This window comes from Sapajus apella, unplaced genomic scaffold (assembly GCF_009761245.1).
Source record: "Sapajus apella isolate SASKATOON/1434 unplaced genomic scaffold, GSC_monkey_1.0 scaffold77, whole genome shotgun sequence".
NCBI lineage: Eukaryota > Metazoa > Chordata > Mammalia > Primates > Cebidae > Sapajus > Sapajus apella.
In genome coordinates this window covers 696,882-724,379 of record NW_022437017.1, presented here as the reverse complement: position 1 = coordinate 724,379, position 27,498 = coordinate 696,882, and the positions used below count along the sequence as shown (strand labels likewise).

Below are 27,498 nucleotides of genomic sequence, written 5' to 3'. Positions count from 1 at the left end.
AATCGCTTGAAACCGGGAAGCGAAGGTTGCAGTGAACCGATACCGCGCCACTGCACTCCAGCCTGGGCGACAGAGGGAGACTGTTTCAAAAAAGAAGAAATTCATACACCAAATCTCCCTGATCTTCTAAAAGAGAAAGAGAAGCCTAGAACACAGCGTGGACCCGGCCTGCTAGAATTCCTGTGCTGGGTGGGTTGTTTTCTGTGAACCATGAGGGCCTGGCTAAGTTTCAGGTCAGAGCTGTTTTTTTCCCCAAATTATCTCTCATTTGCCCTGGTCCAAGTTGAGATCCTGGTTCCCAGTGTCTCCCCACCCTTCCCGCCAGGCTCGCAGGGAGCATCCGCTGAGACAGCAAGTAAGCCCTCCCAAGAATGCAGAGGCCTCAGCTTCGGACAGCACTTGTAATTCAGCTTGAGCTCCTGCTCTGGGTCAGCCTTTAAAAACAATTGTAAGGTCGGGTGTGGTGGCTAAGATGGGTGGATTGCTTGAGTCCAGGAGTTCGAGACCAGCCTGGCCAACATGGTGAAACACTGTCTCTATTAAAAACTCTGGGACTTTGAGCTACAGTGAGCTATGACTGCACAACTGCACTCCAGCCTGGGAGACGGAGAGACCCTGTCTCAAAAAAAAAAAAAAAAAAGAGAAAAAAAAAAGCTCAAAGCAAAGGCCAAAATAAGTCTTTGTGTTTTTTTTTTTTGAGTTGGAGTCTTACTCTGTTGCCCAGGCTGGAGTGCAGTGGCGCAATCTCGGCTCACTGCAACCTCCGCCTCCTGGGTTCAAGCAATTCATGCCTCAGTCTCCTGAGTAGCTGGGATTACAGCATTGCCCACCAATGCTGGCACTTTTGTGGATTATCTTCTTGCCATTGTTCTCTTTGGAACAGGTACCTGTGTGAGTTTTTCAAAGAGATGGAATTGTCCTGAATGTACAACACTGGAAATTGCTGTGTCCACTAGCACCATATTGGGATGGCTTTTCCACACCATTGAACTTCCAAGGCTGTGGTGGATTCAAAATATGATTGTATGTAAATACTATGAGGAAAAAGACAAGACTGGTGTATCCCAAAATACGGTGTTTAAGACTGAGGCCCTGAGTTCAAATGTTGCTTCTACCCCTTGCTGTCTCTGACTTTGGATTTTCTTTTCTTTTTTTTTTGAGACGGAGTCTCACTCTGTCGCCCAGGCTGGAGTGCAGTGGTGGGATCTCGGCTCACCGCAACCTCCGTCTCCTGGGTTCAAGCGATTCTCCTGCCTCAGCCTCCTGAGGGGCTGGGACTATAGGTGCACACCACCATTCCCGGCTGTTGAGAAATGCGGACTGTATGATAAAATTATATTGTTTTCTGAGAAGAACGATGGCAAGGAAAACCTGGCCGCCCCCCCAGCCCCCACCCCCTGTCAAGTGGAAAACTGCTTGGGGCATTCTAAAGTAGCTAAACAGTATATGTATATCACACATGGGTTGAAACAATTCTTTAAGCATAGGATAGGACCCTGCGCCCGGGCTCCCTTGTGGAGAATACTCTGTAGTTTGTCCTTGATCTGTGGTAAACAGGCACCTGCTGCCTACCTGGTTTATCTTGCTTCTATGAGAAAACACAGGACACCTGTTTGTTAATAATAATCACCTATTCAGAGAGTGTAACCACATGGGTCAGTGTCTGCTCCAGGCCCTCAGTCCGGAATGCCGTCAGCCCCTGAGGTTCTCAGCTCGGAAGGCTGTTGGCCCCTGGACAGTCCCACTTAGCTGTTCTATCTGGGCGGCTGCTCCTTAATTCCTTCAGCGCCACCTGGGCGCGGGTCTGTACAGCCAGCTGGCCTCGGTACCTGGCTAATTTTGTATTTTTAGTAGAGACACGGTTTCTCCATTTTGGTCAGGCTGGTCTCGAACTGCCGACCTCAAATGATCCACCTGCCTCGGCCTCCCAAAGTGCTGGGATTACAGGTGTGAGTCACTGCACCCGGCCTGGAGTACAGTGGCACAAACATGGCTCATTGCTGCCTCCACCTCCTGGGCTCAAGTGATCCTCCTACTTCGCCTCTCAAGTAGCTGAGACTATAGGTGATACCCAGCTGATTGTATTTTTTGTAGAGACAGGGTCTTGCTATGTTGCCCAGGCTCGTCTTGAATACCTGAGCTCAGGTGATCCTTCCACCTTGGCTTTCCAAAGTGCTGGGATTACAGGCGTGAGCCACCATGCCCAGCCCGTGCCATTATTACTATTCTTATTTTTTGGCTACAAGTTTAATGCAAAATATCCTCTCCAATTTTATTGAGGTGGCTGACCTTGTCTATAACCAAACTCGCCTCTAAACTGAAATTCGGTTGCTGACCCAGCCCCAGCCTCGACTTTCTTGTCAGCTCCAGGGGGCATGGCACTCTGCCTGTAGGTATCTCTGTCGGCTTCCCCTCTTAGTCTTGCAGGTCACTCACCTCCAGACCTTTAGGCCGAAGCCTGCCAGTCTCTGGATGGCTGTGGCATAGGGTGGCAGGCACGATCTCCAGGGGCAGATGAAGTAGTCACAGAGATACTGGGTGCCCTCATTGGTAAGGTACCAGCAGACATGTCCCCAGGCAAACGGTTCCTTCACGTAGCCTCGGAACTTGAGAGACTGCACGGCCTTCATGTCATGAAGGTTGGGCACGTTCTTGTCTGTCAGCTCCGGGTGCTTAGGCACGTGGACATCCCTGCTGGCCACCGTGACTCCCTCCTTAAAAGGAGTTCACAAGGCCAGGCGCGGTGGCTCACGCCGGTAATCCCTGCACTTTGGGAGGGTGAGGCAGGTGGATCATGAGGTCAGGAGATTGAGACCATCCTGGCCAACAGGGTGAAACCTCGTCTCTTCTAAAATACAAAAACTTAGCCAGGCGTGGTGGCACATGCCTGTAGTCTCACCTACTCGAGAGGCTGCGCAGGGGAATTGCTTGAACCTGGTATGCGGAAGTTGCAGTAAGCTGAGATACTGCCACTGCGCACTAGCCTGGCAACAGAGGCTAGAGACTCTGTCTCAAAAAAAAAAAAAAAGTTGTTGGGAGGTCGAGGTGGGTGGATCACAAGGTCAGGAGATCAAGACCATCCTGACCAACATGGTGAAACCCTGTCTCTACTAAAAAATACAAAAATTAGGGCCGGGCGCGGTGGCTCAAGCCTGTAATCCCAGCACTTTGGGAGGCCGAGGCGGGTGGATCACGAGGTCAAGAGATCGAGACCATCCTGGTCAACATGGTGAAACCCCGTCTCTACTAAAAATATAAAAAATCAGCTGGGCATGGTGGCGTGTGCCTGTAATCCCAGCTACTTAGGAGGCTGAGGCAGGAGAATTGCCTGAACCCAGGAGGCGGAGGTTGCAGTGAGCTGAGATCACGCCATTGCACTCCAGCCTGGGCAACAAGAGCGAAACTCCGTCTCAAAAAAAAAAAACAACAACAACAAAAAAAAATTACTTGGGAGGCTGAGGCAGGACAATTGCTTGAACCAGGGAGGCAGAAGTTGCAGTGAACTGAGATCACGCCATTGCACTCCAGCCTGGCGACAGAGCCAGACTCTGTCTCGAAAAAAAGAAAAAAAACAAGTTGTTCATAAATGACAGTCTGGTTCTTGTTAGACATTAATCTTGGCGGCTGCACGACCGGGGCTGGAAAGGAAGCTACCATTGTTTTTATTTTTGAGACAGTCTTGCTCTGTTGCCCAGACTGGAGTGCAGTGGTGTGATCTTGGGTCATTGCAACCTCTGTTTCCTGGGTTCAAGGAATTCTCATGCCTCAGCCTCCCTACGTAGCTGGGATCACAGGAGTGCGTCACCATGCCTGGCTAATTTTTTTTGTAATTTTAGTAGAGACAATGTTTCCTCATGTTGTCCATGCTGGTCTGGAACTGCTGGCCTCAAGGAATCTGCCCTCCTTGGCCTCCTAAAGGGTTGGGATTTACAGGCATGAGCCACCGTACCTACCTTCATAATTGCTGTTATTTTTTAGATGGAGTTCCGCACTGTCTTCCGGGCTGCAGTGTGGTGGCACGATCTCAGCTCACTGCAACCTCCGCCTCCCAGGTTTAAGCAATTCTCCTGCCTCAGCCTCCCAAGTAGCTGGGATTACAGGCACCTGCCACCACCCTCAGCTAATTTTTTTGTATTTTTAGCAGAGATGTGGTTTCACTATGTTGGCCAGGCTGGTCTCCAATGCTTGACCTTGTGATCCACCTGCCTCAGCCTCCAAAGTGCTGGGATTATAGGCGTGAGCCACTGCGCGTGGCCCATTATTACTATTATTGTTGTTAGTGTGGAACCATAAATCACTGAAGAATGTAACCTTCTGGGCTTTTCTCTTTGGGGATATAGATTGAATAACACAGCACCAGGCAGCGCATCCTGCATTGTATCTGCATTTTCGCTAGTCTCGTGGTGACTGATCTTCTAGGCTGGGATAGGGTCCTCACCTGGGATCACTACTGAGCTGATCTGGCTTAATCTTGGGCTCTCAGCCTCCAGGGCCTGGTGCCCAGCACTAGGCAATAAAGAATTAATTTGGGGCCGGGCGCGGTGGCTCACGCTTGTAATCCCAGCACTTTGGGAGGCCGAGGCGGGTGGATCACGAGGTCAAGAGATCGAGACCATCCTGGTCAACATGGTGAAACCCCGTCTCTACTAAAATTACAAAAAATTAGCTGGGCATGGTGGCGTGTGCCTGTAATCCCAGCTACTGAGGAAGCTGAGGCAGGAGAATTGCCTGAACCCAGGAGGCGGAGGTTGCGGTGAGCCGAGATCGCACTCCAGCCTGGGTAACAAGAGCGAAACTCCGTCTCCAAAAAAAAAAAAAGAAAAAAAAAAAAAGAATTAATTTGGGGCCGGGCGCAGTGGGTCACACCTATAATCCCAGCACTTTGGAGGGCTGAGGCGGGTGGATCACTAGGTCAAGAGATCGAGACCATCCTGGTCAACAAGGTGAAACCTCATCTCTACTAAAAATACAAAAATTAGCTGGGCATGGTGGTGCGTGCCTGTAGTCCCAGCTACTTAGGAGGCTGAGGCAGGAGAATTGCTTGAACCCAGGAGGCGGAGGTTGCGGTGAGCAGAGATTGCGTCATTGCACTCTAGCCTGGGCAACAAGAACAAAACTCTGTCTCAAAAAAAGAAAAAAAAAAGTCTTTGTTTATCTATAGGCTGTGGCTTCAGCTTTCCCATCTACAAAATGAGCATAACATTGTTCAAATCTCAATGTTGTTCAGGATGGAGTGCAATGGCGTGATCTCGGCTCACCGCAACCTCCACCTCCTGAGTTCAAGCAATTCTCCTGCCTCAGTCCCCTAAATAACTGGGACTACAGGCACCTGCCAGAAGACCCGGCTAATTTTTGTATTTTTAGTGGAGACAGGGTTTTACCAGTTTGGCCAGGCTGGTCTCAAACTCTTGGCCTCAAGTGATCCTCCCACCTTGGCCTTCAAAAGTGCTGAGATTACAGGTGTGAGCCTCTGCGCCTGGCCTTGTACCTTGAGTTTTTTAAAGTCAAAGTCACCAGCAAGATCTTAACATTATGTCTCTTCTTAAGGAAGAAAGGGGCCAGGGGTGGGGGCTTAGGGAACATAGGAAGACCCTGTCTCTACAAATAATAATAAAAAAATTAAGATGGGCACAGTGGCTCACACCTGTAATCCCAGCACTTTGGGAGGCCGAGGTGGGCGGATCACGTGAGGTCAGGAGTTCGAGACCAGCCTGACCAACGTGAAGAAACCCCGTCTCTACTAAAAATACAAAATTAGCTGGATGCAGTGGCACATGCCTGTAATCTCAGCTACTCTGTAGGCTGAGGCAGGAGAATCGCTTGAACCTGGGAGGCGGAGGCTGTGGTGAGCTGAGATTGTGCCACTGCACTCTAGCCTGAGCAACAAGAGCTAAACTCTGTCTCAAAAAAAAAAAAAAAAAAAAAAAAAAAAAATTAGCTGGGTGTGGTGGGGCATGGCTGTGGTCCCACCTTCTAGGGAGGCTGAGCTGGGAGGATCCCTCGAACCCAGGAGGTGGAGGGTGTAATGAGCTATAATGGCGTCACTGTACTCCAGCCTGGGCAATAGAGTGAGACCTTTTCAAAAAATAATAATAAATAATTTTTAAAAGAAGGAAGAAAAGTTCTCCTCCGGATGTGGACCCTTTTCCCAAGTCTCGTGCTGTGTTTCTCAGCCCCCACAGGCAGCTGAAATATGTCATCGCCCACCCACTGCTTCCTGTCTGTGTTAGATTCTTGGGAGCTGCCATAACAAATCACCACCAGCTTGCTGGCTTAAAACCAGAATTTATTCTTTTTTTGAGACAGAGTCTCCCTCTGTCGCCCAGACTGGAGTGCAGTGGTGCAATCTCAGGTCACTGCAACCTCTGCCTCCCAGGTTCAAGCAAGTCTTCTGCCTCAGCCTCCAGAGTAGCTAGGATCACAGACCTGTGACACCACACCCGGCTGATTTTTGTATTTTTAATGGAGACGGGGTTTCACCTTGTTGGCCAGGCTGGTCTCGAACTCCTAATCTCAGGTGATCCGCCCACCTTGGCCTCCCAAAGTGCTGGGATTACAGGTGTGAGCCGCTGCACCCAGCCCCTAAGAATTTATTCTTCCATTGTTCTGGAGGCCAGAGTCTGAATCAAGGTGCCAACAGAGCCCTGCTGTCTCTGAAGCCTCTGGGGAAGTTTCCTTCCTTGCCTCTTCCAACTTCTGGTGGTCCCTGGCGGTCCCTAGCAGTCGTTGGCTTCTGGCCACATCACTCCAATCACTGCTACCCCCATCTCGCGGCCTTCTCTCCTCTGTCTGTGTCCAAGTGTTCCTCTCCTGTTTCTCTCCTTCTCTCTCTCCTTTTTTTTTTTTGAAACAGAGTCTCACTCTGCTCTGTCACCCAGGCTGGAGTGCAACGGCGCGATCTCGACTCACTGCAACCTCTGCCTCCCGGGTTCAAGTGATTCTCGTGCCTCAGCCTTCCAAGTAGCTGGGACTACAGGTGCCCACCACCACGCCCAGCTATTTTTTTGTATTTTCAGTAGAGACAGGGTTTTGCCATGTTAGCCAGGCTGATCTCCTGGCCTCAATCCACCTGCCTCACCCTCCCAAAGTGCTGGGATTACAGGCAGGAGCCACCGCCCCTGACCCTGCTCCTGTCTCTTATAAAGACATCAGATATTGACCGGATATTGGATTTAGGACCTCCCCTAAATCTAGGCTGACTTCATCTCAAGATGTTTAACCAATGACATCTGCAAAGATCCTGTTTTCTTTTTTCTTTTTTATTTGAGGATCCTGTTTTCAAATAAAGTCACAACTGAGGCTCCAGGCGGATATGAGTTTTGTGGTGATCTGCTTCAACCCACAACAAGGCCCAAGGTAACTGGAGCTGGATGTGAAGTTCTATCGGAATTGCAAGAACGTTCACAGGTACTGGGCCGAGTTATTTCCCTTCCTTCCCACCAGGAGGCCTTGTAGTCCTGTTCCTTCTACAATATTTATCTTTTTTATTGTGGCAAAATGTACATAACTTACAATTTTGTCATTTTAACCATTTTATTTATTTCATTATTTTTTGAAATTGCGTCTTGCTCTGTCACCCAGGCTGGAGTGCAGTGGCGTGATCTCAGCTCACTGCAACCTCTGCCCCCTGGGTTCAGGCGATTCTCCTGCCTCAGCCTCCTGAGTAGCTGGGATTATAGGTGCCCAACACCACATCCAGCTATTTTTTTTTTTTCACCATGTTGGTCAGGCTGGTCTTGAACTCCCGACCTCAGGTGATCCACCGCCTTGGCCTCCAAAGTGCTTGGATTACAGGTGTGAGCCACCACGCCTGGCCAGTTTTTTGTATTTTTAGTAGAGATGGGGTTTCACCATATTGGTCAGGCTGATCTCGAGCTCCTGACCTCAAGTGATCCGCCTGCTTTGGCCTCCCAAAGTGCTGGGATTACAGGCATGATGCACCACGCCAGACCCTTGTTGTCAATTCTTTTAGTTAAGAATTTGAACAGGTGTGGTGGCTCATGCCTGTAATTCCAGCATTTTGGGAGGCCAAGGCAGGCACATCACTTGAGTCCAGGGGTTCCAGACCATTGCTAGAGCCTGTCTCTACCAAAAAAGGAAAAAGCAATAGGCCGGCAGGGTGGAGTGTGCCTATAGTCTCAGCTACTCAGGAGGTGGGAGGATCACTTGAGCCCTGGAGATTGAAGCTACAGTGGACGATGACCACATCGCTTCACTCCAGCCTGAGCAACACCGTGAGATTCTGTCTCCAAAAAAACAAAAAAGAATTCTGCATTAATTTTTCCAGCTTTTTAGCATTTTTTTCTAGTTGGACAATCTTAATCAGCTATTAATACATTCAAAGAGCATTTAAAGTTGGGTGGGGTGGCTCACGCCTGTAATCCCAGCATTTTGGGAGGCTGAAGAGGGTGGATCACCTTATGTCAGGAGTTCGAGACCAGCCTGGCCAAATGGTAAAACCATGTCTTTACCAAAAATACAAAAATTAGCTGGGCATGGTGGGGCATTCCTGTAGTCCCAATTACTGGGGAGGCCGAGGAAGAAGAATCGATTGAACGCAGGAGGCGGAGGTTGTAGTGAGCTGAGATCGAGCCACTGCACTCAGCCTGGGTGATGGAGTGAGACTCCGTCTCAAAAAAGCCCCCAAAAACCAAAGAAACAAAAAAGGGCATTTAAGTTGTTTCCAATTATCCACAAGTCAAGCTAGGCTTAAGAGCAGGCGTTAGCAAAACTACATTCTGCTGCCCGTTTTTTGTAAATAACAAAACCATTTCATATTATAAATAACATTTTATTTTGACACAGTCACACTTGTTCATTTACATATATTTACATACTGTCCATTTACATATTTTCTATGGCTACAATAGCAGAGTCCCAACAGAGATGGTATGGTCTGCAAAGCTGAAAATATTTACTCTCTGTGTCTTTCCAGAAAAATCTGCCAGCTCTTGGCCTATGTGCAATTGAATAAATCTGTAGTCGGAATTCCTAGAAGGAAAAATATTCCCCAGAAGGTTTTAAAAGTCCATTTGCAGTTGTTACAGGTCTGCCTGTAATAAAATCTCCAAAAGCTATTTATGAGCTTTTCTTTCTTCTTTTTTTTTGAGACAGCGTCTCTCTGGGTCGCCCAGGCTGGAGCGCAGTGGCACAACCTCAGCTCACTGCAACCTCTGCCTCCTGGGTTCAAGTGATCCTCCTGCCTCAGCCTCCCAAGTAGCTGGGATTACAAGCGCCCATCACCACACCCAGCTAATTTTTTATTTTTTATTTTTTTTGAGACTGAGTCTCACTCTGTTGTTCAGACTGGAGTGCAGGGTCCTGATCTCCGCTCACCGCAACCTCTGACTTCCTGGTTGAAGCAATTCTCCTGCTTCAGCCTCCCGAGAGTAGCTAGGATTACAGGCATGCACCACCACGCCCAGCTAATTTTTGTATTTTTAGTAGAGAGCGTTTCACCATTTTGGCCAGGATGGTCTCGATCTCCTTGTGATCTGCCTGCCTCAGCCTCCCAAAGTATTGGGATTATAGGTATAAATTACTGTGCCTGGCTAATTTTGTAGCTTTTTTAGTAGAGGTGGGGTTTCGCCATGTTGGTCAGGCTGGTCTCGAACTCCTGACCTCAAGTGATCCACAGCCTCAGCCTCCCAAAGTGCAGGGATTACAGACGTGAGCCATGGCACCCAGCCTGACAAGGGTCTTCAGCTCACCCCTCAGTGCCTCCCGACCCACCATACAGAGCACAAAGTTTGAACCGTAAGGCAGAATGTAAACATGGGGAAACAAATAAAATGTTAAAAAATAACCAGCCAAACAAAAAAATCCCTAATGGTGGAAATGCTGTTTTCATTTGGTAGCAATGATTACCACTGTGATCCTCTACTGCCACAATGTCAGCCCCTGATGCCGAAACTTGGTGACATTTCTGCGTTTGTCCTCAGTGAGGGCTGAGGTCCACGACCTGGGAACTCCCAGAATGGGTGACTGATGCCAAGGATGTGGATCGGCCTCTGTAAGGACTGGCACCTTTCTTTTGTGCGCCCCAGACTTTTTTGTTGGGTGCTGGATTCTAACTGGCCTCCTTCCCCATCAGTTGCTACTAAAATACCTGAAACCATAAAATGCCCCTTTGTCAAGGATGGATGCTGGTTTTGTGAGGCGTAAACAAATACATCTCTGCTGCAAATTTTACATAAACGAGCGACCAGGTGGCCTTAAGGGAGGTCAGAGCTGAGGTCTTGTTCATTTGCTCTTTGTTGCTCGGTGCTCCCAACACCCAATTGTTGCACTTGACAACAAACACATGAATTTAAAAAGGAGAGTTCAAGCCGGACAGGGTGGCTCACCCCTGTAATCCCAGCACTTTGGGAGGCTGAGGCGGGTGGATCACGAGGTCAGGAGTCCAAGACCAGCCTGGCCAACATGTTGAAACCATGACTTTACCAAAAATACAAAAATAAACCGGGCATGGTGACGTTGTGCCTGTAATCCCAGTTACTTGGGAGGCTGAGGCAGGAGAATTGCTTGATCCTGGGTGACAGAGGTTGCAGTGAGCCAAGATGACATCACTGCACTCCAGCCTGGGTGACAGAGGTTGCAGTGAGCCGAGATCACGCCACTGCACTCCAGCCTGGGTGACAGGGCAAGACTCCATCCCAAAGTTAAGGGAAAAAAGAAAAAAAGGAGAGTTCGTAGACTAATATGGGTCGTTGACATAAATATTGTGTGTGTGATTGTATTCAACACATTCCATGTTTTGGTTAATTGTGCTTTTAAAAACTATATGTCATCCTGGTAAATATATACACCTACTGGGTGCCCACAAAATTAAAAATTAAAAAATCGTAATACCCTACAAATAAGAAGGGAGACCAAGCATGTAGAGAAATAAATGTCTCAACACGTGATAAGAATATATTGGAATGGCCCTTCTGTTATTTTGACAGTGATAGTAAATCTCCCCTTGCTGGGGGGCAGTGGTTCATCACTGTAATCCCAGCATTTGGGGAGGCTGAGGCAGGAGGATTGCTTGAACCCAGGAGTTGGAGGTCAGCCTAGGCAACATGGAGAGACCGCGTCTCAACAACAAACAAAGCGCAGGTGTCTTGCATTTGCAATTCGTAGGTTTCCTGCACAATTCTGTCACTTCGCATCGATTCCGTGTGTGTGTGATGGAGGGATTTGGGGCAGGGGACGCTATTTCTGCTTCATTTCCTGACGCTGACGGGCTGGGCGGCGGGGTCCCTGGAGTACCGGGCACCTCTGGACGTGTTTGGCTGGGAGAGGCCCGGCCCAGCCCTGGCACGTAGGGCCTTCCACTGGCCGCCGCCAGGGGACGCGCGAGGCTGCAGATGCGGCTTTGGAGTGAAGCCCGGAGGGTCCAGGGACGGGGCGGCCGAGGGGCGTGGCCGCGTGCAGCCGGCCCAGATTCCTCTCTGGCCAGTTCCTTCCAGGAGCTGCTCCCAAGTCTACAGCGCCCTCTGCTACTCACCCTGCAGTCTTGTAGCTGAGCGTTATTTTCCCACCATCGTTAAACCTGTTTTCCCATGCTCATTTGCTGCCAAGTTTCCATCTCACATCCTTTGCGTCCCCCTTTCCTGCACCCTCCTTTGCATCTCCATTTCCCAGCCCTCCTTTGCACCCTACATTTTCCCACACTCTCTTGTATACCTATTTATCACCTTCTTTTGTGCCCCCATTTCCAGGCCCTCAGCCCCTGGCTCTCAGGCTCCTTATTTCAAATGACCTCTTTTTTGTTTTTTGAGACAGAGTTTTGCTCTTGCTGCCCAGGCTGGGGTGCAGTGGCGTGATCTCGGCTCACGGCTCACTGCAACCTTCGCCTCCCGGGTTCAAGTAATTCTCCTGCTTCAGCCTCCCAAGTAGCTGGGATTATAGGCATGTGCCACCATGCCAGGCTAATTTTGTATTTTTAGTAAGACTGGGTTTCTCCATGTTGGTTAGTCTGGTTTTGAACTCCTGACCTTAGATGATCTGCCCTTCTTGGGCTCCCAAAGTGCTGGGATTACAGGTGTGAGCCACTGAGCCTGGCCTCAGATGACCTCTTAAAGAAAGCTGTGGGCCGGGCGCGGTGGCTCACGCCTATAATCCCAGCACTTTGGGAGGCCGAGGCGGGTGGATCACGAGGTCAAGAGATGGAGACCATACTGGTCAACATGGTGAAACCCCGTCTCTACTAAAAATACCAAAAAAAAAATTAGCTGGGCATGGTGGCGCACACCTGTAGTCCCAGCTACTTGGGAGGCTGAGGCAGGAGAATTGCTTGAACCCAGGAGGTGGAGGTTGCGGTGAGCCGAGATCGCGCCATTGCACTCCAGCCTGGGTAACAAGAGTGAAACTCCGTCTCAAAAAAAAGAAAAAAAAAAAGCTGTGGAGGCTGGGGCTCACGCCTGTAATCCCAGCACTTTGGGAGGCCGAGGTGGGTGGATCACGAGGTCAAGAGTTTGAGACTAGCCTAACACAGTGAAACCCCGTCTCTACTAAAAATATAAAAATTAGCCGGGTATAGTGGTGCATGCCTGTAGTCCCTCCTACTCAGGAAGCTGAGGCAGGAGAATCGTGTGAACCTGGGAGGTGGAGGATGCAGTGAACTGAGATCTTGCTATTGCACTCCAGCCCAGGTGACAGTGCAAGACTCCATCTCAAAAAAAAAAAAAAAAAAAAAAAAGAAAGAAAAGAAAGCTGTGGAAGGACACACTCCTGGCTGTGACGGTGCCCATGGGCCAGGAGGAGACAGCACACTTCTGTGAACATTGTGCTTAGTTCTCCATGTTCCAGGAAGCAGGTGATTTGACCAACATTCATTAAATTAATTAAAGTGTAAGCTATTTCTCCCATTTGAGCCATACCCCTTCCCCCAATCCATGAAGGATCTGGACCCAGACACGCCCCGGCGCAGGGCTGGACAGAGAGGGGCTGGGGTGGGGCAGTGCGGCCCTCATGAGGTGAGGGTGGGACAAAGTGGCTACGGACTTCGGGTTCTGGGCCTGGAGGTCTTCAGTGACCACATACACGTTTTTGGTCCTGAAATGCTAACTACATCTATCATCATGGAGAAAAGCTCAGTGACCTGCTACTTGGGAGGCTAAGGTGGGAAGATCACTTGAGCCAGGGAGGTTGTGGCTGCAATGAGCCATTGCACCACTAGATTCCAGCCTGGGCAATGGAGCAAGATCCTGTCTCAAAAGAAAAGCCCAGTGACCAACAACACACAGCTCCAGGACTCTCTGCCTCACAGGTTCCTGCCTTCATGTTACTCTTGGGGCTTCAGAGCCTAACCTTGGCCTTGCTTCCTGTGTGGCCTCAGGCAAGTCCCTTGGCCTCTCTGGACCCTGTCTGAAGGATGGGTCAACTGGGGGCTGGGGATTGTGGGGCCTGGTGGCTCGTAGCTAGATTCCTGCATCACAGAGCCTCCAGATCCATTCATTCATTCTCCGTGGGTTTCTTTTTTTTTCTTGACATGGAGTTTCGCTCTGTTGCCCAGGCTGGAGTGGTGCAATCTCAGCTCAGTGCAACTTCTGCCTCCTGGGTTCAAGCAATTCTTCTGCCTCAGCCTTCCACGTAGCTGGGACCACAGGTGCATGCCACTACGCCTGGCTGATTTTTTTTTTTTTAATGTGACATTTGGATAGCATGGTTTTTGTATTTTCAGCAGAGACAGGGTTTCACCATATTGGTCAGGCTGGTCTCAAACCCCCGACCTTGTGATCTGCCCGCCTCAGCCTCCCAAAGTGCTGGGATTACAGGCATGAATGGGTTTCTTAAGTATTGCAGTGCCAGGCTTTGGGGGCACAGCTGTATTTTTTTTTTTTTTTTTTTGAGACAGTCTCACTCTGTTCCCTACAATGGAGTGCAATGACACGATCTTGGCTCACTGCCACCTCCACCTCCTGTGTTCAAGCGATTCTCCTGCCTCAGTCTCCTGAGGGATTATAGGCGCATACCACAATGCCTGGCTAATTTTGTATTTTTAGTAGAGATGGGTTTTCAACATGTTGGCCAGGCTGGTCTCAAACTCCTGACCTCAGGCGATTTGCCCACCTTGGCCTCCCAAAGTGCTGAGATTACAGGTGTGAGCCACTGCGCCCAGCAGGGGCACAGTTGTTAATAGGACAGCCAAGTACCCCCTTGGATCCTCCAGTCTACTAGGAAATGTCAACTGTGCAAGTGGTCAGAGCTGGGCACTATGCCCACGGGATCCCAGTGGCATCTGGAGGGTACCAGGGCAGCATCCGGTGCCTTTTCTCTTTCCCTGGTGTGGCCTGTTTGAAGGATGAGGAGCCAACAGGGGGCAGTTTGGGGCACCTGGTTCCCTGGACCCTGGGCCTTGCTCCACTACCCAATTGTGATGTGATAAAGGGCTTGCAACTAGGGCAGGGGGCAGCTGCTGGGCAGTCTGGGACAACCACAGGCAGCCAGGACAGAGAGGGGCAGAGCCAGTCAGCATTGGTGCCCCATCTCAGCTCCCTATCATCTTGGGAAACAGTAGCCCCGAGGTTCAGGAAGATGCTAAGTTAAATATCCAGGGAGCCCCAGTCTGTCCAGCATGGCCGAAATCCACACTCCCTACTCTTCCTTGAAGAAACTGTTATCTTTACTCAATGGCTTCGTGGCTGTAAGTATGTCACAATCCAGGCCCCTGGTATGTTGCAGCCCTTCCTCCACGGTCGGCTCCCCGAAAGACAGAAATAAGTTGATCCAAATTGGCATCGAGATCTGTGGTTCCCTAGAGAAGCAGGAGGGATGTAGGGCAGACGGAGGAGGAGGAGCAGGAAGCGCTGGGACCTCCCGTCAACCCAGAACCAGCGAAATCCAGCGCAAACGAGCGTGATCTGGGGGAGTCCGGGTGGGGGATGGAAGAGCTTGGCTCTAAGTCAAATCCTGAAGCAGGTAAAGTTGTTCGGGAAGGTCAGAAGGAAGGGATACTTTCTTGAACTTTTAAATATGTCAAGATATTTTTATTCCTTACCATAAAAGTAATCCGAAATGTACATTGCTAAAGAATTGTCAGACCAGGCACGGTGGCTCACGCCTATAATCCAAGCACTGTGGGAGGCTGAGGCTGGTGGGATCATGAAGTCAGGAGTTCAAGACCAGCCTGGCCAAGATGGTGAAACCCCGTCTCTACTAAAAATACAAAAAAAAAATGGCTGGATGTGGTGATGGGTGCCTGTAATCCCAGCTACTTGGGAGGCTGAGGCATGAGAATTGCTTGAACCCGGGCAGCAAAGGTTGGCAGTAAGCTGAGATCGTGCCATTGCACTCCAGCCTGGATGACAGAGTCTCATTCTGTCTCACTTTAAAAAAAAAAAAAAGAAGAAGAAGTAATTGTCTTCATTGTAGCATAGTCTAAGGAAAAGCTGCCAGGAAAGAGAAGGAGATGGAGTATCATTCCTTGTCTCTTCACTTGTAATATTTTAAAAAGAATTAAGGCCGGGTGCAGCGGCTCACACCTGTAATCCCAGCACTTTGAAAGGCTGAGGCAGGCGGATTCCTTGAGCCTTGAGTTCGAGACCAGCATGGCAATAGAGCGAGACCCCCAACCCTATTTTAAAAAAAAATAATAAAATGTTACGTACAAGTGGCCATGCCCACTTTCTTGTGGATTATGAACAGCTGCTTTTGAGCTACACCAACAGAACTGCATAGTTTCAACAGATACCTTAAGGCCTGCGGGGGCCACGATATCTAGGTTTTTCAGAAAAAAGAAATTTGCTAAGCCCTGTCCTATGACATCATTGTATTTTATATTTATTTTTAGACAGACTCTTGCTCTGTTGTCCAGGCTGGCGTGATCTTAGCTCCCTGCAACCTCTGCCTCCCAGGTTTAATCGATTCTCCTGCCTCAGCCTCCTGAGCAGCTGGGATTACAGGTGCACACCACCATGCCTGGCTGATTTTTGTGTTTTTAGTAGAGACGAGGTTTTACCTTGTTGGCCAGGCTGGTCTTGAACTCCTGACCTCAGGTGATCTGCCCACTTTGGCCTCCCAAAGTCTTGGGATTACAGGCGTAAGCCACTGTGGCCGGCCTATCTTATTTGAGATGGGGTCTTGCCATGTCATCCAGGCTGGAGTACAGCGGCACAGTCATAGCTCACTGTGGCCTCAACCTCATGGGTTCAAGTGATCTTCCCCCTGCAGACGTCTGAGTAGCTGAGACTATAGGCACAAACCACCAAGCCCGACTACTTTTTTGTGGGGGTTATGGGGGACAGATGAGGTCTCACCAAGCTGCTCTTGAACTCCTGGGCTCAAGTGATACTCTTGCCTTGACCCCCCAAAGTGCTGGGATTACAGGCATGAGCCACTGCACTCACCCAGTTCTATTTGTTTCCAGCTAACAGATCACTCTTCTTTCTGATTCTGTTCTACAGGTGTCTGGCATCATCCTCGTCGGCCTGGGCATTGGTGGTAAATGTGGAGGGACCTCCCTGACGAGTGTCCTTGGGGTGTCCACTGCATACCTGCTTCACGTGGGCTTTCTGTGCCTGGTGATGGGATGCGCCACGATACTGCTCGGCTGTGCCGGGTGGTATGGAGCGACCAAAGAGAGCAGAGGCATGCTCTTGTTTGTAAGTTGCATCTGCACACAGACCCCAGAACTGCCTCCCGTACAAATCTTTTTTTTTTTTTTTTTTGAGATGGAGCTTCGCTCTTGTTGCCCAGGCTGGAGTGCAATGGCGCAATCTCGGCTCACCACAAACTCTGCCTCCTGGGTTCAAACGATTCTCTTGCCTCAGTCTCCCAAGTAGCTGGGACTACAGGTGCACGCCACCACTCCCAGCTAATTTTTGTATTTTTAGTAGAGATGGGGTTTCACCATTTTTACCGGGATGGTCTTGATCTCCTGACCTTGTGATCTGCCTTCCTTGGCCTCCTAAAGTGCTGGGATTACAGGCGTGTGCCACCGCGCCCAGCCCACATACAAATCTTTTACTGTTACTGTGCGTGTTGCAAACAATGTTGCTTGGTGTCCCCTTTTTTTTTTTTTTTTTTTTAGGGACAGGGTCTCTGTCACCCAGGCTGGAGTGCAGTGGTGTAATCTCAGCTCACTGCAAACTCCGCCTCCTGGGTTCAAGCGATTCTCCTGCCTCAGCCTCCGAGTAACTGGGATTATAGGTACCCGCCACTGTGCCCATCTAATTTTTGTATTTTCAGTAGAGATGGGGTTTCACCATGTTGACCAGGCTGGTCTCAAACTCCTGACTTTGTGATCTGCCCGCCTCGGCCTCCTAAAGTGCTGGGATTACAAACATGAGCCACTGTGCCCGGCCGAATTCTTTCAAACTGGAGAGGCCAGGGTGGCCTGGGGTGGTGCGTCGGGAGGACAGGGACAGCCCCTCCCCTGCAGGGCGCAAGGTCGGACTGAGGCTGAGCAGGCTTCCAGCACCCCCCACCCCACATGTCTTTCAGTGCATCCTGTCAATGATCATTGTTCTCATCGTGGAAGTCACAGCTGCCACCGTGGTCCTTCTTTTCTTTCCAGTAGTAAGTACAGCACTGCTCCTTCCCCACAGCATTAGAAAGATACAGAGCCAAGGCTGGGGGCAGTTGGTCATGCTTGTAATCCCAGCATTTTGGGAGGCTGAGGCGGGCGGATCACCTGAGGTCAGGAGTTCGAGACCAGCCTGACCAACATGGTGAAACCCTGTCTCTAGTAAAAGTACAAAAAAAAAAAAAAAAAAAATTAGCCAGGCGTGATAGCACATGCCTGTTATCCCAGCTACTCAGGAGGCTGAGGCAGGAGAATCACTTGAACCCGGGAGGCAGAGGTTGCAGTGAGCTGAGACTGTACTCCCGCACTCCAGTGTGGGTGACAGAATGAGGCTCCATTTCAAAAAAAAAGCAAAGATATAAAACCAGTAGAAACCCACCCCTCCCTGCCAGGCACCCACGATCGATTTGAGGACCCAGTGGTGGAGGGGCCCATCACAGGTACCTCCTTTGATGGAGTGATAGCTGAAATCCTTGGCCTGTCCCTCCAAGGCCTCAGGAAACCTGCTGAGTTCATTTAGTCCATCTCTCTTGTGTTTGGTGGCAGGAGAAGGGGAGGTGATCGGAAGCGCTTGCACACTGATTGGGGTTTTGAAACATATTCAAAATAGAGGGACAATTTAGCAAAATCCACCCAAATGACAAAAGCTTCAGCACTTTGACCCGGCAGTCCCATCTCTGGGAATTATTCAAGGACTCACTTGCTGGTGTGCAGAATGACATTCATGCCAGGGCATGTGAAAGATTGCAAAGAGGACTGGACATGGTGGCTCTCACCCATAATCCTGGCACTTTGGGAGGCTGAGGCAAGTGAATCACCTGAGGTCAGGAGTTCAACACCAGCCTGGCCAACATGGTGAAACCCCATATCTACTAAAAATTAAAAAAGAATTAGCTGGGCTTGATGGTGTATGCCTGTAATCCCAGCTACTCGGGAGGCTGAGGGAGGAGAATCGCTTGAAGCCAGGAGGCAGAGGTTGCAGTGAGCTGAGATTGCACCACTGCACTCCAGTCTGGGCAACAAGAGCAGAACTCCATCTGTCCATCCGTCCGTCCTTCCATCCATCCATCTGTCCATCCATCCGTCCAGAAAGAGAGAGAGAAAAGACTGCAAAGACCTAGCGAATATGAAACTATGAACAAGGGTTTAGGCCAGTTAAAACACATCCACACAGTGGAGTCCTGAACACCCAGGTGCAGGGAAGGAGGCAGCTCTCTGGGCACCAAATGGAATGTTCTCCAGCGTAGAGTGCTGTCCTCCCCAGAGGCTGACCCTGAAACAAGAATTCCAAGGCATGTGGTTTATTTGGGAGGTGATCTCAGAAAGCACCTGCAGGGGACATGGGAAATGAGGCAGGTAAGGGAAGAAAGCCCACAAAAGGGGACACTGGGCACAGCACAGAACATGCACTTAAGTTATTCCACTCCAGTGGAGAGGGAGCTGGGGTATTGATCCAACCATGAATCGAGGGCTGCTCCCAGGGGGCACGTGGGCTCAGAGGCCAGAGAATCCTCACTTGCTGGCACTAGGGAGCCAGGGCAGTGGGCACAGAACTGACAAGGGCCACAGGGTTACGGGCCACCAAGAGCCCCTGCTACTCTTGTCGAGAGCAGCCAGACGCAGAAAAAACAAGTGCAGCATAAACCAAAGAGGAAAAATAGTGAAAATATGCTTTGCTTTGACACACATAGAACATCTCTTTGGGGGCACAGGAAACAGTTAACAGTCATTGGCATGGAGTGGGAGGGAGGAAATTTTTTGGCTGGGAGGAAGGGGTGGGAGAGAGACTTTTCATGGTCTGCCCTTCTGTGCATTGTCAATTTCAAACCACGTGCCTCTATCATAGCTTTGCGAAAGGATTTTTTTTTAATCGTTATTTAAAAAACAGAAAATTAAATGTGCTCCTTTTGTGCAGAGAGAGATTCCGTGGAAGAAGATATTCAATTATTTAATGGAGTTTCAGCTCCATCGTGGGTGCAGCAGGCTGTGGGCGATTCCAAAGAGCACATGATTCAAATTTGTGTGTGATGGGTACAGAGAGATACCCTTGGCTCCAGACCCACACGTCTCCCTGTTTCCCTCTCTTGGGGGGCACAGTAGCCTCCAAGTGTCTTCCTTTAGCACAGACCCATGAGCTGAGGGTAGGAAAAACAAAGGCAGCACAAGGGAAGCCCCCACCTCCCCACGCTATCCTCCAGCACCCTGGCCAACGAACCGGCGCCACCCTAGCTAGTTGGGGCACTGATCACTTCCTGTCCCATCTGTGAGGTTCGAGATGTGGCCTTGGAGCACAGCTTCGTGACCCTGAGGAAGAACTACAGAGGTTACAATGAGCCAGACGACTACTCTACACAGTGGAATTTGGTCATGGAGAAGGTGAGACTTGCTTCCAGAAAAAAAAAAAAAAAAAAAATAGTGGTAAAAGATACACAATGAAGGCCGGCCATGGTGGTTCACACCTGTCATCCAGTGCTTTGGGAGGCCGAGGCAGGTGGATCACCTGAGGTTCGGGAGTTTGAGACCAGCCTGGCCAACATGGCGAAACCCTGTTTCTACTAAAAATACAAAAATTAGCCAGGTGTGGGGGTATGTGCCGAAATTCCAGCTGCTCGGGAGGTGGAGGTGGGAGAATCACTTGAGCCTGGGAGGCAGAGGCTGCAGCAAGCCGAGGTTGTGGCCACTGCATTCCAGTCTGGGCAACAAAGTGAGACTCCATCTCAAAAAAACAAAAACAAACAAACAAAAAAATGGCCAGGCTCGGTGGCTAACACCTTTAATCCCAGCACTTTGGAGGCCAAAGCAGGCAGATCACCTGAGGTCAGGAGTTTGAGACCATCCTGGCCAACATGGTGAAAGCCTATCTCTACCAAAAATACAAAAATTAGCTGGGCATGGTGGCAGGCGCCTGTAATCCCAGCTACTCGGGAGGCTGAGGCAGGAGAATCACTTGAACCCGGGAGGCAGAGGTTGTAGTGAGTCAAGATCTCGCCACTGTACTCCAGCCTGGGCAACAGGAGCAAAACTCTGTCTCAAAACAAACAAACAAACAAACAAACTACTGAGATTGAGGAGCTGTTTGTTACTTCTGCATAACTTAGCCCAGGCTGGCTGATACAGGGATTGTGGCTAACCTGTTTCTTTTTCCCACATCCCCAGCTGTGGCTAATGTAGGAAGAGGGTTCACGGTGGCCGGGAACAATGGCTCACGCCTGTAATCTGAGCACTTTGCAAGGCCGAGGCGGTGGATGACTTGAGGTCAGCAGTGCGAGGACAACCTGGCCAACATGGTGAAACCTGGTCTCTACTAAAAATACAAAAATTAACCTGGCGTTGATGGCAGGCCCCTGTAGTCCCAGCTACTTGGGAGGCTGAGGCAGGAGATTCGCTTGAACCTGGGAGGCGGAGGCTGCAGTGAGCTGAGATTGTGCCACTGCACTCCAGCCTGGGCGACAGAGCGAGACTCTGTTGAAAAGAAAAGGGGGTTCATGGAAGGCCTTTCTGGGGAGGGACATTTGGATAGAGACCTGAATGAAATAAGGGGGAAAACCATGCAGATATTTAGAAGGACATTGCAGAAAGAGGAAACAGCCCATGCAAAGGCTCTGAGCCAGGAGCTAGCTGTGTTTGTGGACAGCAAAGGAACCAACGTGGCTGGAGCTGAATGAATAAAGGGGAAGACTAGGAGCAGGTAAGGGCGGGAGGTGACAGGCCGATTGCACAGGTCCTTATGGACCACTGAGGAGTTCAGCTTTTTTTTTTCTTCTTTTCTTTTTAGAGACAGGGTCTTGCTGTGTTGTCCAGGCTGGAATGCAGTGGTGTGATCATAGCTCACTACAGCCTTGATCTCCTGGGCTCCAGCCATCCTCCAGCCTCAGCCTCTGGAGTAGCTGGGACTACAGGTGTCTGCCACTATGCCTGGCTAATTTTTAAATTTTTTGCCAAGATGGGGGTCTCACTCTGGTTCCCAGGCTAGGAGTTCAGCTTTTACCCTGAGTGAGATGGGAGCCAGGAAGGGTTCTGAGCTGGGCTGGGGTGGTTATGAGGGATGTTTAGCAGTCTCTGGAATATTGTGGCCACACTGGACAGTAGCCATGAGAACCATGATTCCTGATGTTTTCATTATTTTCTTATTTGAAAGGGACTGTCTAAGTATTTCTTCTCCTCTCTATAGCTAAAGTGCTGTGGGGTAAAGAACTACACAGATTTTTCTGGCTCTTCCTTCGAAATGACAACAGGCCACACTTACCCCAGGGGTTGCTGTAAATCCATCGGAACCGTGGCCTGTGATGGACGCAACGTGTCCACATACGTCATCCACCAGAAGGTAACTGGAGATTTTGTGTGTTGCCTTGACAGATCCCTGAGGGCTGGTGACTTTCTTATTTTGAGATGGAGCTTCCCTCTTGTCACCCAATCTGGAGTGCAGTGGTGTGATCTCAGCTCACTGCAACCTCTGCGTCCCAGGTTCAAGTGATTCTCCTGCCTCAGCCTCCCAAGTACCTGGGATCACAGGCATGTACCACCACACCCGGCTAATTTTTTAATTTTAGTAGAGATGGGGTTTCACCATGTTGATCAGGTTGGTCTTTAACTTCAGGTGATCCACCCACCTTGGCCTCCCACAGTACTGGAAGTACAGGCATGAGCCACTGCACCTGACTGCTCATCTAATTTTTTAGACAATTTATTGGAGAGACAGGGCCTTGCTATGTTGCTCAGGCTGGTCTTGAACTCCTGGCCTCAAACAATCCTTCCGTCTCAGCCCCCCAAGTATCTGGGACTACAGGTGCACACCACCACACCTGGCTAATTTTTGTATTTTTTGTAGAGACGGGGTTTTGCCATGTTATCCAGGCTGATCTTGAACTCCTGGGCTTAGGGAATCTGCCAGCCTCAGCCTCTCAAAGTGCTGAGATTACAGGCATGCCCAGCTTTATTTATTCATTTGCGGATGGAGTCTCGATCTGTCACCAGGCTAGAGTGCAGTGGTGCAATCTTGGCTCACTGCAACCTCTGACTCCTGGGTTCAAGTGATTCTCCTGCCTCCCGAGTAGCTGGGATTACAGGTGCACACCACCATGCCCAGCTAATTTTTATATTTTTAGTAGAGACAGGGTTTTACCATGTTCGCCAGTATGGTCTCGATGTCTTGACCTTGTGATTCACCTGCCTCATCTCCCAAAGTGCTGAGATTACAGGCATAAGCCACCGCACCTGGCCTATTTATTTATTTTTGAGACAGGGTCTTGCTCTGTCCCCTAGGCAGGAGTGCAGTGACATGATCATGGCTCTCACTGCAGCCTCAACTGGCTGGGCTGAAGCGATCCTCCTGCCTCAGTCTCTAAGTAGCTGGGACTACAGCTGCATGCCAGGCTAATATTTAAATTTTTTTTATAGAGATAGGGTCTCACTATGTTACCCAGGCTGCTGGTCTTGAAATCCTGGGCTCAAGTGATCCTCCTGTCTTGGCTTCCCAAAGTGCTGGGATTATAGACATGAGCCACCATGCCTGGCCTTTGATTCTTTTGCTCCTCTCAAAATTCTTGTAAAGCAGATAGATCCAAGGAGTACCATTTATAGATGGGAAAATGGTGTTCAGAGAGGTATAGTGACTTCTCCAAGGTCACACAGTTAGTAATAATCGAGGGTGTCCAACCACACTTAATCAGTACACTGGAACCTTAGCACAGACAAACAGAAGGGAGTCATCGGCATGTTCTACTGGGGGAATGAGGACAGGGACGATGCTAGGTGGTAGGAGTAGGTGGCAGTCCATTGAGATGGAGCAAAGGCCCTCATGGCTCTGTCCCCTTCTCCTCAAAGGATCTGAGAGGCATCTGAGTGGCCCAGTGAGTTGGGGTTGATGACAACCCCAACATGGACTGCTCATGCAGTCCATGAGCCCCGAACCAGCTCCTGCTTGTGTTTTGGTGTTTGTTTCATCAGGGCTGTTTCCAGAAACTCCTGAAAATCACCAAGACTCAGAGCTTCACCCTGAGTGGGGGCTCTCTGGGAGCTGCAGTGATACAGGTAAGACCCAGCCTCCCTCGGGCACATCGAGCTGTTTTATTAAGCACTGACTGCCCAGACGCGGTGGCTCACACCTGTAATCCCAGCACTTCGGGAGGCTGAAGCGGGTGGATCAGCTGAGGTCAGGAGTTCAAGACCAGCCTGACCAACCTGGAGAAACCCTGTGTCTATGAAAAATACAAACTTACCTGGGAGTGGTAGCACATACCTGTAGTCCCAGCTACTCAGGAGGCTGAGGTAGAAGAATTGCTTGAACCCAGGAGGCGGCGGTTGTGAAGGGCCGAGATTGCAGCATTGCATGCCAGACTGGGCAACAAGAGTGAACACTGTCAAAAAAAAAAAAAAAAAAAAGCACCTGACAAATACTGTTTTGGTCACTGGGACATAGCAGCAAACAAAATACAACACTAAAAAAAAAAAGAAAAGAAAAAGAAATAAACTAAACAAAGAAGAGCAAACTAAACCCAAAGCAAGCAGAAGGAAGATACTAAAGATCAGAGTGAAAATAAGTAAAATGGAGAAAAACAGTAAGACCAAAATTTGATTATTTGAAAAGATAAAAAAGGTTGAGTGTAATGGCTCAGCCTGTAATTCTAGCACTTTGAGAGGCTGAGGTAGGAGGATTGCTTGAGCCCAGGAGTTCAAAATCGGCCTGGGCAACATAGTGAGACCCCTGTCTCTACAAAAACAAAAATAAGGAAATTATCCAGGTGTGGTGGCACATGCTAGTAGTCCCAGCTATTTGGGAGGATGAGGGGGGAGGATGAGGGGGGAGGATGGGGGGGAGGATGAGGGGGGAGGATGAGGGGGGAGGATCACTTGGGCCTGGGATATTGAGGCTAGTGAGGCATGATTGTGTCACTGCCCTCCATCCTGAATGACAGAGCGATGCCCTGTCTCAAAAAAAGGTACACAAAACAAAATTGACAGAACTTCAGACTGAAGGGGAAAAAAAGGGAAAGATTACTCAAATTATTAAAATGAGGAATGAAAGAGAGACGTCACTACTGATATTACAGAAAGAAAGCAACTATTAGGGAATAGCGTGAACCTGTGTGCAATAAATTAGATACCCTAGATGAAATAGACAAATTCCTAGATAAACACGAACTACCAAAACTGACTCATGAAAAAATAGAATATCTAAATAGATCTACAACAAGTAATTAGATTAAATTAGTAACCAAAAACTTCCCACGAAGAAAAGATCAGGTCCAGATATCCTCACTGGAAATACTACCAAACTTTGAGAGAAGAATTAACATCATTATTTCCCCCACAAACTCTGCCAGTAAAAAGAAGGAAGACACATTTCTAATTTATTCTATGATGCCATTACAAGATATTACAGTGACATAAGAAAGTAAAACTACAGGTCAGTGTCTCACTCTGTCATCCAGGCTGGAGTGCAGTGGTACAACCTCAGTTCACTGCAACCTCCACCTCCTGGGTTCACACAATTCCCCTGCCTCAGTCTCCACAGCTGGGACTACAGGCATTGACCAGCTAATTTTTGTATTTTTAGTAGAGACAGGGTTTTGCCTTGTTGGCCAGGCTGATCTGGAACTCCTGACCTCAAATGATCTGCCTCTCTCAGCCTCCCAAAGTGCTGGGATTACAGGTGTGAGCCACCGAGCCCAGCCCAGTGTCTCTTTTGAATATAGATGCAAAAATCCTCAACAAAATACTAGCAGATTAAATCCAGCAATATATAAAAAGATCAAGTGGGATGTATCCCAGAAAGGAAAGGCTGGTTAAAGATATGAATATTAATATAATATACAATATTAATAGAATGAAGGACAAAAACCATATGGTCCTCTCAATAAATGCAGAGTATTTGACAGAATCTTTACCATTTCATGATTAAAAAAAAAAACAAACTCAAAAGTCTAGGAATAGAAGGGAATTTCCTCAACTTGATATCAAAAAGGACAAGTGACAAAACAAAATATTGATAAGTGGACATTGTCAAAATGAAAAACGTGTTTCAAAGGACATTATGAAGAAAACGAAAAGACAAATCATGGCTTGGGAAAAAATTTGCATCTTGGTTAACTATATGGGACTTGTGTCCAGAATATATAAAGAATTATTATATCTTAATAAAAAGACAACCCAACTAAAATGGACAAATGATTTGATTTTATCGAAAGAAGGGATACAGCTGGCCAATAATCACAAAAATGCTCTACTACCATTAATCATTAGGGAAATGCAAATAAAAACACTTATCCCACCAGATGGCTAAAGAAAGACAATAACAAGTATTGCCAAGGACGTGGCGATATTAGAACCCTTACACACTGTTGGTGAGATCGTAAAATGGTGAAGCCACTTCCTAAAATGTTAAACATAGAATTATTTGTCCCAGCAATTTCTCTCCCATGTTTATATCCAAGATGATTGAAGACATGTATCCACACAAAAACCTTTTTGTGAATGCTCACAGCAGGATTATTCATAACAATAAAAAAGTAGGTAAAACCCAAATGTACATCAACTGATGAAGGAAAAAGAAAATGTATATCCTTGTCTGGGTGCAGTGGCTTATGCCTGTAATCCCAGCACTTTGGGAGGCTGAGGTGGGGCATATCGTGGTCATGAGTTCGAGACCAGCCTGACCAGCATGGTGAAACCCCGTCGCTACTAAAAATACAAGAATTAGGCCAGGTGCAGTGGCTTATGCCTGTAATCCCAGCCTTCTGGGAGGCCGAGGCTGGCGAATCACGAGGTCAGGAGCTTGAGACCAACCTGGCCAACATGGTGAAACCCCGTCTCTACTAAAAATATAAAAAATAAGCTGGATGTGGTAATCCCAGCTACTGGGGAGGCTGAGGCAGGAGAACCTCTTGAACCCGGAATGCAGTGAACCGAGACTGTGCCACTGCACTCCAGCTGGGGCAACAGTGTGAGACTAACACACACACACACACAAACAAAATTAGCCAGGTGTGGTGGTGGGCGCCTGTGATCCCAGCTACCGAGGAGGCTGAGGCAGGACAATTGCTTGAACCTGGAAGGTGGATGTTGCAGTCAGCTGAGATCGTTCCACTGCACTCCAGCCTGGGCAATAGAACCAGAATCCTTCTCAAAAAAAAGAAGTGGACATGGATGCACTTTGTCTCCTCTCTTAACTACAGGGGCTCCAGCTTAGCCCAGATGGTTCTTCAGCCATCTGCAACCCCTGCCCCTCACCCTTCTAGAACAGGATGCTCCTCCTGCCCCCAGAACTCCACCAAGACTCTGGTTTGGAGGTCTCTAGCATTGGATCCATGTTTTCTTCTTTGCCCATTTCAGTTGCCAGGAATTCTTGCCACTTTGCTGCTGTTTATCAAGCTGGGCTGACACCCAGGGCTGGAGAAGACGGGACACCTGGGCCCACCTGGCTGCTGGAGATTCAGTCTCAGTTTTATTTCTCTGCGGCACCCACTGCTTCTGGAGGGAGATTGTTAATAAAAGACCCAGGAAACCCCTGTCCAGCCTGACTCCTTTCTCCTTACTTTTATTTTTGTCGATGATTTTATCTCAAAATGCCTGAATGAGATGCTACGTCTGTCTTTCTCATACAACTTTCCTGTTTAGTAAATTACTCTTGGTGTGTGCAAGGTTTTATTTTTTAAGAGAGAGTCTTGCTGTGTTGCCCAGGCTGGAGTGCAATGGCATGATCTCAGTTCACTGCGACCTCCACCTTCTGGGTTCAAGCAATTCTGCCTCAGCCTCCTGAGTAGCTGGGATTGCAGGGGCCCGCCACCACGCCTGACTAATTTTTGTATTTTTAGTAGAGAGAGAGTTTCACCATGTTGGCCAGGCTGGTCTCAAACTCCTGACCTCAGGTGATCCACCTGCCTCAGCCACCCAAAGTGCTAGGATTACAGGCATGAGCCACCATGCCCAGCCTGTAAATAACCATCTTCTTCTTAGTGTCATTAACTCCAATTACAGTGAAGACAGCT

The 27,498-nt window shown here is 48.9% G+C and overlaps 1 protein-coding gene across 2 annotated transcripts; it reads left to right on the top strand.

Annotated features, from left to right (window-relative positions):
• The first annotated feature begins 14,426 nt into the window (after positions 1-14,426).
• On the top strand, positions 14,427-27,022 carry TSPAN16 (tetraspanin 16). 2 transcript variants are annotated; one of them, XM_032251723.1, is made up of 7 exons: positions 14,427-14,632; positions 16,392-16,589; positions 17,431-17,505; positions 19,781-19,888; positions 21,684-21,836; positions 23,459-23,542; positions 26,843-27,022. In XM_032251723.1, exons 1-7 carry the CDS (start codon positions 14,564-14,566, stop codon positions 26,888-26,890), a joined length of 735 nt encoding a protein of 244 aa, XP_032107614.1. In that variant the 5' UTR covers positions 14,427-14,563; the 3' UTR covers positions 26,891-27,022. The 2 variants fall into 2 exon arrangements, with proteins under 2 accessions (XP_032107614.1, XP_032107616.1); XM_032251725.1 differs by lacking the exon at positions 17,431-17,505.
• Positions 27,023-27,498: the final 476 nt, after the last annotated feature.